Raw genomic sequence first — 13,682 nt, 5'->3', positions numbered from 1 at the left:
TACTGAATAATTTACTGCATTCATTTTACTTGGAAGAGGAGCAGCCAGCGTTGTCTGGCTCGTGCGGCTCTTACACCATTTCGCTTCCATTTCTGCAGGCTTTCGGACACTCTTTTGCGTCTCAGGTGAAAAGAGAACATTGTTGTATTATTTTCTGGCCAGAGAAGCATTGTAGAGCAACTAGTAGATAAATCAGTTTCCTTATGTTGACTACTTCTGGCTAAGTAGTTACTATTGTTATTCTAATTATTATTATTCTTATTAATGATATCTTAGCGGGGGCCGCGCATTACATTCCCAACTCCGTTTTTTTCTTCTCCGGAAAGATTAGCCCAAATATATTCTAATCATTTGGTTTATGCAGGTTGTAGACTGCAGGTAGCAAGAAATATAAAACAACATTATTTTCTTCTATCCTTATAGATTTACAAGAACAGATTTGTAAACTCGTATTCTTTGGTAAAGCTAGGGAAAGGTTTTAGAGCCAAGTCAAACATAGAAGGTCTGTAGAGACCTGATATTTCCAGACAGATCATCAGAAAATATCATCAAAATGTGCTTATAACAGAAGCAGACCATGGCGGTAACACGGCAATGCATTGTCTCAAGTGCCATACAGTCCTGAAATAATAGTGCCTAAGAGTGCCCAAGTAATATACTATGTAACACACATTCTCATCCATTTATCCGGCCACTTCTTCAACTGATGCCCATGTTGATGTTCTCATATTTACCTGTACTATTCATTTATAAAATATAATTGGTGAGACACTTGAAAAATGAATATTTGACATACAATATAATGCTATTATATAATAAGCAAAATGGCAGATACAGTGCAACCTTTAAGAGATGACCACGTAAAACAGCATAATTGGAAATGCAGTCTGGATAAAGAAATGGTCCTCTCATAGAAGTACCAGTCAACCTTTTCCAGTGGATGACCTTTCTATGGAGACCACTTTCTGTGGCATAATATCACAGAATATACGTCCTACTGAATATTATGCAGACTAGCGATCTTCTTTGATAGGACCATCTCAAAGACAGTTTACTGTACAGCACAATGCAGGACACAAATAGCACTACTAAGGTAGGGTTCACACTACCATTGGTGTCCGCTCAGAAGGTATCTGGACACCTATCATAATGCACACAAATGAACAGTAGCCGATGGCTATCAATTACTGTCCATTATTAGAGATGAGCGAACAGTAAAATATTCGATATTCGTTTCAAATACCCCTCAATATTCGACTATTCGAATGAATAGCGAACCCCATTATAGGAAAAAATGTTCATTTCAAGGGATCCAACTCTTTGACTCAGGAGAGTCACCAAGTCCACTATGACACCCCAGGAAATGATGTCAACACCTTGGAATGCAACTGAGACAGCAGGAGAAGAATGTCTGGGGGGCATCTAACATGCCCAAGTCACTGTATTACGTCGGGATCCCTGTCAGCTTGCGATATGTGGGAGCTGACTTTTTCCCATAGGAATGCATTGACCAGCGTTGATTGGCCGAATGCCAAACAGAGTGCAGCATTCGGCCAATCAACGCTGGTTCTGCTGGAGGCTCGTCTGTGAGGAGGCGGAGTCTAAGATCGGACCAGAATGGAGACTGATGTGGGCTGATCTTAGACTCCGCCTCCGGCAGAACTAGTGTTGATTGGCGGAATGCTGTATTCTATATGGCATTCGGCCAATCAACGCTGGTCAATGCATTCCTATGCCGAGATGTAGCAGTGCTGGCCACGCACTCAGCTCACCTAAATCCCATTGAAATGAATAGAATTTGCAAATGGACCAGCTACTGTCCTTTGCTAAACTCTTGTACGGACAATAGACACTGCTGAGTGGACACCAACGGTAGTGTGAACGCCCCTAAGCCATCTAAAGTACTGTGTGCATATTGCATTTCCATGATAACCTGTATTATCATTGCAAGGAGTATTCAGTAGCTATGAAGGACCATAAGCACAGCCCAATTTGGTTTAATTGCTTTTGTTTCTGTCCCCGGATTCCAGTCTCTTTCCCTGCTTTCCATTAATAAAGGATTTAGCTCCTCTTAAGTGTGTTCTCATATGTGTGACACATACTGTACATCATGGCGGCTAATAATCAGACTGGCACCTGGATAACTTTCCAAACACAGCTGTCAGCACCAAGGGGACAATGTGAATACAGCTCTAGATTTCCCTGCTCGTTTCAAGGCTCCATTGTGCAAAATGCTGAGATCATATAAAGTAAGGCAGGGTTTGGCCTAGGAGACCTCAGTTTAATCTCCAGTTGTAACAATAAGGTAAGAACTCAGCTAAACAATGTTTTTATTAGTGTGGCGGTAATTGCTGAACATTACGCCCATGTTTTGCTGTGGGTGCAAAACCAATTTAAATTGCTCAGCCCCTGCGGGACCTGATCTTACATTCCTAGAGATAGTCCTGGGGCATTAAATGAGAGCAGGGGGAGAAGAGATCCTCGTGCAAGACATATTGTCTGCACGCCACACAGTTCTATCATTCAGCTCCTGCTGGAAGAAAAGGATTATCAGAGCAATATTAAAACAAGAAAGGAACAGCATATTATAAAGCCTTCGCTTGCAAAGGCAGCATATTTGGCCTTGCCAGAAAGCTCTGCAATTTAGCTTACATTGGGTGACGTAGTCAGAGTCAACATTAAATAAATGGCTCCTGTAGTGACATGCAGTCATCCGTAACCTTATTTCTGACGCTAGGTTCACACTGGTATTGCATCATCCTTCAATGGACCAGAACAACGGAGTGATAGCGGAGACACATGGAGTCTGACGAACCACATTGACTATAACGGGGTCCGTCCTTTCAAAACCTTTAAAAAACTGAACAGGACTTTTCCTACTGTTGATTTTCAGGTGGACGTTTATGTGAACGGAGCTTTGAACTAGGTTCTCACTAGCATTTGGGTTTCCGTTCTTTGAGTCCACATGGGGACCCGAAAAATGGAAACCCTATCCGCTTAACCACTTCTGGACCACCCATAGACTATATACGTCCAGGAAGTGGTTGCCTTGAGATTATGCAGCTGCTGATACTAGGACCCGGCTGTAACTTCAGCCGGAGCTCCCACAGAGATGGCAGGGCAGATTTATTACCTCCCCTGCCTTCTCGATCGCTGTGTATACAGCGCTCAATGAGCGCCGTATACACAGCTATGGACACTGCCATAATTCAGCCGCCCTCTGACCCGGCAGTCACGTGATCTGCCGGGAGCAGCGTCTTGCAAAAGCTGCTGGGTCCTACAGGACCCCAGATCAGCTCAGTAAGCTGTGTATACAGCATGCAGGAGGCTGGATTTCTCCTGCAACTGAGGCTAAATGTACCAGCCCCAGTTATAGGAGAAATCAGCCTCAAGTACAAAAAAAAGTGATCAGATGTCCCCAAAGGTCTCTCATCACCTTATTGGGACACAATCTGGAAATATATATATATATATATATATATATATATATATATATATATATATATATATATAATAAAAAAGATTTTAAAAAATGTAAATAAAATAATAATAAAAACAAAATAAATAATACGCTAATAAAACGCCGTTATTAAAGGTTATAGCCCCACCCCCGACGACACCATACAAAATAAAAATTACCATAACGGAGAGGAAAAACTATTTTATAAAGTTTTTCAGTGACACTTTGTTTTATTAAATAAAAAATAATACATTGAAAACCAGACACAATTTCCCTCCTATTATGTTTATATTTTCCCAGATATAAAAAAATTAAAACACATTTGAAAATAAAAATAACATAAAAATAAAGCCCTATGTGTCCCCGAAAAAAGACGCAAAAATTAGTTGACTGAGACATACAGGAAAAATGTTACAGACCTCAAAACCGCACATACAAAATAAACCTAAAATGTGTCTGGTCCTGGACCACAAATTGGCCCGGTACTGAAGTGGTTAAAAAGCAATTACCCATGAAACCCGCAGACTCTATAGACTATATTGGGGTTCATTTGGTTCAGTATAAAATCAGCAGTGAGAAAAGTTCTGCTTGCAGGACTTTCTCTCCTCCTATTGGAATGGGGCGGAGTGTGGACCTAGCGTTATAATGTTAAATCTTACATTGTTAAGACATGTGCCAGGCTCTTACCCATCAGTGCAGTTAGGATGACACGGGCGGCATTCTCTATCCTCATCTGCATATTTAAAAATAAAGCTGTGCGCTCCTTGCAGACCTTCAGGACATTTCTCTACACAGTTAGGACCATCTTTAAAGTTGGAACATTTTGCACAGTTGTCAGGACCCTAAAGAAATATGTATAAAACATCCAATTCATTAAGATTACTCAAGACTATAGATTTTTAATGTCAAAGTTATAATCTAAAATTAGTTTATGATCAGATTAATTTTGTGACACCAAAAACAAGCCAACCCTGCAGATAGACAGGTTAGGGTCGCCGGGATCGAAAAAAGTAATTTCCCTTTGTGAATTCCAAGATATTCCTGTTTTTGTCGTAATGCAAATGAGTTCTTTGGAGCGACAAGGGCATTGTGATTTCTCCAAAGAGCTCAATTTCATATTGAAAAAAACAGCAATATTTTGGTAACAGAGGAAAAACAGGTGACCCCCAACGTTTTTTTTCCGGGGTTGGGTTTATATGCCGGGTTCTCTTAACAGACTCCCTCCAACAATAACATTTCTGAATAGACAGCATTAAACGGTTGCTGATCGATGGAGCAATATGTGTTGTCCGTTGGGTTAGTCTCTTTTTAAAGAGACTGCCCACTGGGTTATATGGGGTTAGCCCAGCATCGGTAGTTCCAACTACCCCAAACGGGGAAGAGAAGTGATTCAGAGGTATGGCCGGCTAGGCACCCTTTATTGAAAAAGATTTTCCCAAATAAAGGGCGCCAAGTCGGCCATACCTCTGAATTTCTGAATAGACATCCTTTTCAATATGTTAGAAAACAACCAAAATAAATTCTAACTACATGAATAAAGGATAAAGGATGACCATACATCATGTCCGAATAGACTTAATTTGCTTACCGGTCCATAACAAGTGGCCATGCCGCCATCCATCTTCTCACATTGACTGTCACACTTCAGACAGACTGTACTATTGGCAAACTCTCGGGACTCTCTGCAGACAAGAAGGACCAGTTATGAAGGAACAAACAGAATGTGAGACAACCCCTTTATATATTTTTTAATTCATTTGTTATTGTTAATACCATGTCTATATCTAATTTCCACAAGTTTGTATCATTGTCTATCAAGTCTAGAAGGCCAGGTTCTTTATGAACCACCTGGAAAAAATGGATCCCAATCTGGAGATTTAGGCATTAGACTGTTGGCAGAGTCTTCTGAAATCAGAAGGAACCAACGATGATCTGCGTGTAAGGACAATAATGCAATAAGATTTAGGCTATTGAGGTACAGGTAAATGTACCCCTTTTAGAGGTTGTTCATGTCGTCACAAGAAACAGAAGATCGGTTGTTTCTCCAGAGAAAGTGTTACCTAATAAAACTTTGTCTTGTAGAACCTTCTACAACGCTACATTCCTTACAAGACATATGGACAGGATATTTTTGAGCTGACAAACGTCCTCCATTTTTTATAGTTAGGACATCCAAACCGATAACTCATTTGGGTGATACCCAAAAAATGTAGCATTTTGCAGAAACATGGATTATCCTTAGCAGTTCTGCACTTGGATTCCCGTTCACCAAGCCTTGCAGTAAATAAAGATGATATCAGATTTTGTCAGGAGAACTGTGTATATGGAGCCCATCTGCATCACAATGAGAGAGGTACAGAGAGGAGATGAAAATAAAAAGGAATGGAGGGCAGGAGAAGGAGGCATGGAGCAGAATCAGTAGGGACAACATGGGAAATGAGATAAGGTGACAAGTATGGTGCTAGAGAGAGGAGGAGAGCTGAGGAAGTGCCCGTGATTTGCTGTAATTAAAATGGATGATCTCTCAGGAACGAAAATTTCATTACTGCGAAAGACTGTTTATTATTATGTTGTGGGAGGAATGAGAAGAAATTGATGGTGTTTTCTTAAAGTTCATTACACTACAGGCTTGGAAGAAAATGAATAATAAAAGGACCTATCCACAAACATAATGTCAACGTAATGATTTTCTACACCAAATGGGTTAACTGCAAGTGGCGGTATTATTTTTTCCTAAATTTCTCTTCATAAATTTTTTAGATTCCAATAAAACTCACTGATAGAGTTATTGCATAATCTATTGCCTCGTTCTGTCTACATCACATGGGTAAGATCAGTGCGGCAAAGGTTCAGTTCACTGCCCTAGCCCGGGACCTTCATATCTTAGTCAAGGCAATGTGGCTTGTTGGCATCCCCTGGCATCTAACACCAAGACATTCAGACATGTCCTCCCTTATGTATCCTATTGGGTGGATATATCCAAATACAAATAGTTTTGTGACAAGATATCACAAAGTTATATATGAACTATCTTATAAGTCCAGTAGAGCAGAATGAATTCCCTTTCAAAACTTTCCTTAGCATCTCGAGATATTGTGTTGAGTTGGTTTCAAGACAAATAAGAGTACTTGACCCAAGTGGAGATCGGTTTGTAAACACATCCATATCCTACTGACCTCACCTAGCTACGTCCTTGGTCTACATATACTAAAGCTTTGTTTACATACAAATCACTGACATATATGTATTTCTCAAATGTTTTAGACACTTTCTATGACTCGTCTGAAAAGGAAAAGGACTTAGAGGAAAGGAGTGTAGCTTACATGGAAAAAAAGTGCAAATTCTTTAACGTAAACCAAGACATCCAATAATTGGTGTAAAATAATAGTAGACAATTCAACAATGCATTAGTTTAGGTAATACATCTGGTGCATTTTGAAACTGTCTAAGTTCCCACTGCCTAAATATTACACAGCATTAGTATATTTGCCCCAGTGAGCTTGAGTCGTAGAGTTCTTCTTCTCCCGTGTGAGTTGAAAGCACAGGTTCTACCATTCCACCTGGAAGGGTTATGTGTTGCAGTCTTGTATGCCAATGAGTCCCCGTTAGGCAGTGATTTGGGACTGTGCGTCTTACTCCATGAACACATTACTTAACCCTCTTACTATGTGTATTTCTACACTAGCCCAAAGGAAAATAAAACTCCAAATGTCATACAAAGGGCTGCTTCTCAGCGGACTAATGTTGAGGTGTATGTACCCGCGGCATATAATTGTAACACACAGTATACTATCTTTACTGTGTTCATGCACATCTCTTACCCCGATTTAATGTTGCAGGTTCTGACACAAGTATTCCCTCGACTGAAATATTTACAAGCCAGGCACTGATCAGCTCCAGGTCCCCAACAACCAGCACTGGAGCAAAGAGGATGGCACACCATTCCCTCGGCAGCTGAAAGATATCATGGTAGTTCATCGTTATATAGTAAGGGGAAAAAAAGATGGAGGTCCATCAAGTCCAAGCAGTGATCCAAGATGAAGGTGATTCTACTCAGCAAAGACTAACACATTACTCCTCTGCCATACATATAGATCAAGATAGATCATCTCAAAGCAGAAAATAAGGCAAAACTTCCAAAAACTGACTGAAGATATAGAAAAAGCAAGATTCTATACTCACCATGTCCATGTACTCTCCAGTGTTTGGCCAGATTTTACTGAAACTTCTAAGACTACTGTGGCCAATCCTTGGCTTTAGTGGCCATACATGTAGTCTTGTTGACTATATGGTATAAGAATAAAGTTGGCTTGGCTCAGTGGTTAGCACTGTAGCCTTGCAGTGCTGGGTCCTGGTATTCAAATCCCGCCAAGGCCAAAAAAACCATCTGCAAGGAGTTTGTATGTTCTCCCTGTGTTTGCATGGGTTTCCATCCCATATTCCAAAAAAATACATACTGATAGGGAAAAATGTACATTGTGAGCTTTATGTGGGGCTCACAATCTACATTTAAAAAAAGAATAAAGTTGGGTAAACCCAATGATTTTGTCACGATTGGACAAGTACAGTATCTTATGTATATGGTGACCTCTCGTGCTGTTGGGGAATAAAGGGTTTGGCTGCTACGGAAGATTTCAATACGCCCAGTCCTTTTGTGGCCACCTTCAATAATTCACTGCCAGAGGTATTTGGCGTCAGCTTATTCTCCGGTTCCTATTGAGAACACAAGCTCAGGCAGCCAAACCGAGCTGTATTCACTATGCATTACTTTATATACATGAAGTTCAATAGACAAGTGCTTGATATTTTAATAAGATCTGAATATTAGATACTCACTGCAATTCTCTGCTTTCCTGTTGTCTCTAATGGTGGATTTCTGGCTGGATGTCCTGAACAGTGAGGTCCAGTTGATGGTATTGTAGTAGCAAAGATTGTGGTTATCGGTGATATAGACATTGCCAGCGCTGATCTCTTTGAGGGACTGTAGTTTTAGGGCCGTGAGGCTCTGCTGCTTCAGGATGAGTAGTGAGATCCCACTACATGCAAAGGATAAGGAAAATGACATTAATATAGCATTAATAGTCTATTGCAATGTACATTGAGATATCAGTCACCATTAAATGAACAGTCAACAAGTTTTCCACCTACAAGAAGTTCCCTTTGATAAGTCTAAGTTGGGGGATGACATGGCTTCACTACTGCCGGGCTGATTTTTTGCCTCTCAACTTGGATTTGAGCACATTATTATCAATGTGAGGGCAATTTCTGGGTAAGGGGCTGCACCACTTTTTAATACACTAAATGTTATTGTATAATAGCAACTAATTTGTCTCATCCTATCAGATGGTCTTCACCAATAAGGCACAGTGTTTTTGTGGGAGCCATTTTTTTTTATCCAGGTGATTCCAAGCCAACAATACTTTGAGGCTTTTCGATTATTTGGACATTTTTCGAGCCCGCTACCAAATAAGACTATATTATAACCCCTATTGCAAAGTACTCAGTAACAACACGCAGTCATAGTCCGCCATAACTATTCTATACATATCTGTTCTTTTAAATTGTAATGGCGGGTATAGAAAATATAATCCTATAATAAATACAGATGGAAACATAGCTTTATGGGATATGACTTGAAGTTTAGCAAACAGTTACACCGAAAAGTAAAACAGATACTAAAGAAGATAGAAATGATGAATAACAGATAAGATCCAAAATCATAATCCAAGGGAAGTCTACACTTTCTAAAGCTTCCAAAAGGTCAAGGAGAATGATAAGAGTGTAATGGAGCCGAGACTTAAGAACGAGAAATTCATCAGGTGTTTAAGTAACTTAGTTTTCAGTTGACTGAGCAGAGCAATAACCTAACAGTGAAGGGTTTATAAGATTATTGGCATGACGGAAGGAGAATCTTCTACGGGTTCAGGAAAGAAAGGAACGCTTCATAGTCTGCAAGCTAAAAGAATTATTTGTTTTTTCAGAACACAAGACTAGTACTGCTTATTTAAGAAGTCTTCAAGTTTTATGTAGACATATAAGACATTGTAGAGCACTAGCCTATGGCTATAGCTGTGACTAAAAGGGTTGTCCCCTGTCTATGTACTCTATTAAAGGGGAATCTATGGGCAGGAATGAAGAGCTGCTCTGTAACTATGGCTTCAGCTCTGGCAGACCCAACTTTCCATTCATTATATGGATGGGCATGTGACTAGGGTTGAGCGATCAGAACCGGGAAAGATCGGACCCCGCAAATTTCACGATCAGGATCGGCTGGAAAAGTATCAAAAATTGGATTTTAAAAACGATCCTGAAATCTCATGATCAGCTCAACCCTACATGTGATGCATCGTTTTCTGCAGCAATTGACTTACTTGGCCAATGATGCCTTTTAAGGCAAACATGATTTTATAAGATGTCTATCCTATTTGCGTCTATGTGTCTTTATGTTGTGTATGGTAGCTTGCCAATACTACAAGGCCCAACCTTAAGTATTCAGCCCTGGGCAGCTGTTGAGTTAACCTTTGCTGTAGTTAACCAGTTGCCAACCAAGTATTACTTGAGATGTCAAAAAATTTGGTTAAAGTGAGTCTATCACAACAAAAAATTACTTCTAAACTAGTTATATGATGTTTTAGGAGGTTAACATCCCCTTTTTGTGCTAAAGTGCAACATTGATGCCTATAAAATCAATTTATAATCTGAAAATGGACTGTCCGGTGCACCCATTGTGTGGATGTGTCTGCCAGTGCACCCGTTTCACTTGTGGTCAATGCACATTAGGACCTACCAATCGTTATGCTAAAGGGGGACTGTCACCAGGTATCAGCGCCGCACCTCCCATGAGGCGACCTGAAGCGACCGCTTCAGGCGGCACTATGCCAGGGCCCCGGGGAGGGCGGCATTTTTGCTTACCTAAGCCAGTCCAGGACAAGCTGTCCTGGACTGGCTTAGCATCACTGTCACCGATTGGTGGATTGGGGAAGCCCTGTGGATGCAGCGCTGCTCCAGCGGCCTCCCCTCACGCTCAAGCAGAGAGCAGGTCCTCTCCCTGCCTGCTCTCTGCCTGCTAACACCGCTCCGCCATGTCCCCTTCACTCCTCCCCGCCCCCCTTTGGTCCGCCCCGTCCCCTCCACTCTGCCCTCTCCTCCTGGGGGTGGGGGGAGGCTTTCTGTCGTCCGCCTCGGGCGGCGAAAAAGGTAGGTTCACCACTGCCAAGTAAGGGTATATTAAACTAAACATACAGTAAAATAACTTAGGACCAGCTGAATATAACGTTGTATTTCTTTTGTAAAGTAATCTTTCTAAAATCTATGATGCAAATGCATGAAGTACCGAGGGTGTCTCTGGCGCTCCAGGCTGCTCAAGACCTCTTCATATTGATTGGTCTCACCTGGCCCTGTAGTTTCACGGTTGTGCACAAATACAGGGCCAGACGAGACTTTGAGATCCCTGTCATCTCCCATCAGCATCGCATGGTGGCCAGTAAATTTGAAGGGAGCATGAGCGGCCTGGAGCGCATCAGATGCCCTCGCTACTCCGAGCTGCTAATTTGCATAATTAGTTTTATAAAGATTACTTTGAAACAGAGGACCGAATTTAGAAAACAAAAACAATGTTATATTCAGTTGAGCCTACTGTATTTTACTGTAGGTTTAGTTCAATTTACCCATTCCTAGTTACAGACCCCCTTTAAGAGAAAGCACTAGGTGGTGCCATTTTCACTGACCTAATGTCAATGAAAAACAGTTGTGTCTGTCCGTGCAAGTCCATGGACTGCCCCTAGTCATAGGATAGTGAATAATGGCCATAGGACGACTGTTTTTGAATCATCACATGGCTACTAGGGTTGAGCCGATCTTGAGATTTCAGGATCGATTTTAAAATCTGATTTCCAGTCGATCCCGATCATGAAAATGATCTGATCTTTCCTGATCCCGATCACTCAACCCTAGTCAATGCTTCTCTATGGGAAGGGTTGAGTCAATCTTGAGATTTCAAAATCCGATTTCCGATCATTTTCCAGCTGATCCTGATCATGAAATTTGCTCGATCACCGATCGGTATCCGATCTTTTCCGATCCCGATCGCTCAACCCTAATGGCTACTATAGAATCCATGGAATTTCAATGGGTCTGTTCACATGGCTCTATCAATGTCTGTTTTGGCAAAGATAGTACATGTCAGTTGTTTTGACAGCCATGAAAAATGGAATAAAAAAACGGACATGTGAATAGACACATTGAATGCAATGTGTTTTTAAAATGGATGCGTGAATAAATGGCCATCACCTATGTTGTGTGAATAAGCCTTTACTGCATTCTTGACTACTATACAATCGGTTGCCATTTTTTTCACAATTACTACAATTATAACATTTTTGTGATTTTTTTTTTTTCCAGGCACCGGTTTAGATATCTGTTTGCACTATCAATATGGAAGTCCCCATGTAACTTCTTTCTGGAACAAAATAATGTGAGGTGTAGCTGTTGATAATAAGAAGAGTCCAGCAACTGTCTGATGCGCGACCAATACCGCAGCTTATTTAATAGGGTAGGTCAATGCTCACAGCCTGGGTCCAGTTTAGATCTATTTGCTTCCTTCCATTACCCTGTAAAGCTGAAACTACTAAAGGGGACACCCGCTATTTCAGAGAGTGCTGCCCCACAGGTGCTTTAAATAAAAAAAATGCTTCTGCCGTCACCACTCCAGACAGGAGGTGGATTGTATGAGAGAGTCTGCTGGCTCGTTGGCTACCGAGGACGAGATGTTTTATAACTTCTCAGCTGAGGCCATCATTAAATGTGCCCCCTGCCCTTCCTCCTCTGCCTTAGCCCTGCAGAGACAAATAATTATTCTCAGCACCGGCATACAGGGCTCTGTAACCTCCGTGCGGGCACCTGCTTTCTTCAGTCTACCATATGGGGAGCAGAAAACTCTGATTTTGTTATTGTAGCGTCTCGCTGAAACAGGAGTTAATGCTAAGTTGCTGAGCTCAGTACGCTGACATTTTAATCTACTAGGGCTTCCCCATTATCTATAAATAGGTAGGATTTATCTCAGAAATCTGAGAGACTTGGCTTGGTCATAGGATCGGACTAGTCCAGCGGGGTACCAGGGAATATGTGCTCAGACCTGGCTCAGACGCAATAGTGGCCCCCAATGATCCATCAAAAGACAATCAAATTCAAAGCCTGCTACTTGTTTTAAGGGTCCACTTGTATGGGATGTTCTATGCAATGATAGCAAAAGAGATTATAGTGTATGTACAAACACCAGTCTAACAAAATGGTGTACTTTTAGAAATGTGATAATTTCACAATACTTTATTCTAGTGACACGGAAGTAATTACTAGGATAGCCGACATGGCAGCTGCTGTGGGGCCCTACAGCTAAGGGGTCCATTGACATTGAAGCCAAGGGTGCGGTTAGGAATAATTATGCATTGACCGGCGTTGATTGGCCGAATGCTATACAGTGTACAGCATTCGGCCAATCAACACTGGTTCTACCGGAGGTTCATCTGTGACAAGGAGGAGTCTAAGATCGGACCACAATGGAGACTGCTGTGGTCCGATCTTAAACTCCGCCTCCTCACAGACGAGCCTCCGGCAGAACCAGCGTTGATTGGCCGAATGCTGTACACTGTATAGTATTAGGCCAATCAACGCTGGGCAATGCATTCCTATGAGAAAAAGTCATCTCCCGCATAACCACAAGCTGCCAGCTCTCCCGACTAGCAAAGAAGAGCCTGCTGCAGAACCAGTGTTGATTGGCCGAATGCTATACACTGTATAGCATTCAGCCAATCAATGCTGGTTCTTCAGGACGAGTAAATTCACATTAGCGTTTGCCTCCCGTCCAGAAGGAGTCCGCAGGAGGACCCCCCGAATGGAATATCAGCACAACTGCAAGCACTGTGCAGTAAAAGCGCTCGGACCTGTTATAGTCTATGGGGTCCATGCGCTTTAACTGCACAGCGCTCCTCCTAAACACTCTCCTCCTGCTACTCGTGGACTTGGTGACTCTCCGTTAGTCGAATAGTGGTTTCCCCTGAAACAAGCATTATTTTTTCCCATAGACTGTAATAGGATTCGATATTCGATCAAGTAGTTGAATACTGAGGCTCTACTCGAAACGAATATGGAATCTCGAATATTTCACTACTTGCTCATCTCTAATAATTACTAAAGTCCCAGCTCTTTCTCTAACAAATAACTCAGT

At 41.6% G+C, this 13,682-nt stretch overlaps 1 protein-coding gene across 1 annotated transcript in view; it reads right to left on the bottom strand.

Annotated features, from left to right (window-relative positions):
* Positions 1 to 13,682, bottom strand: part of ERBB4 (erb-b2 receptor tyrosine kinase 4) — a 703,330-nt gene that overhangs the window by 167,517 nt on the left and 522,131 nt on the right. The window contains exons 12-15 of the mRNA XM_075284941.1: positions 8,297 to 8,496; positions 7,282 to 7,414; positions 5,049 to 5,142; positions 4,148 to 4,302 (exon numbers count right to left, since the gene is read on the bottom strand). Coding sequence (XP_075141042.1) covers positions 4,148 to 4,302; positions 5,049 to 5,142; positions 7,282 to 7,414; positions 8,297 to 8,496 — 582 coding nt within the window. The remainder of the gene's footprint in view (positions 1 to 4,147; positions 4,303 to 5,048; positions 5,143 to 7,281; positions 7,415 to 8,296; positions 8,497 to 13,682) is intronic.

Source organism: Leptodactylus fuscus, chromosome 8, assembly GCF_031893055.1.
Source record: "Leptodactylus fuscus isolate aLepFus1 chromosome 8, aLepFus1.hap2, whole genome shotgun sequence".
Classification (NCBI taxonomy): domain Eukaryota; kingdom Metazoa; phylum Chordata; class Amphibia; order Anura; family Leptodactylidae; genus Leptodactylus; species Leptodactylus fuscus.
This window is presented reverse-complemented; position numbering and strand designations above follow the sequence as displayed.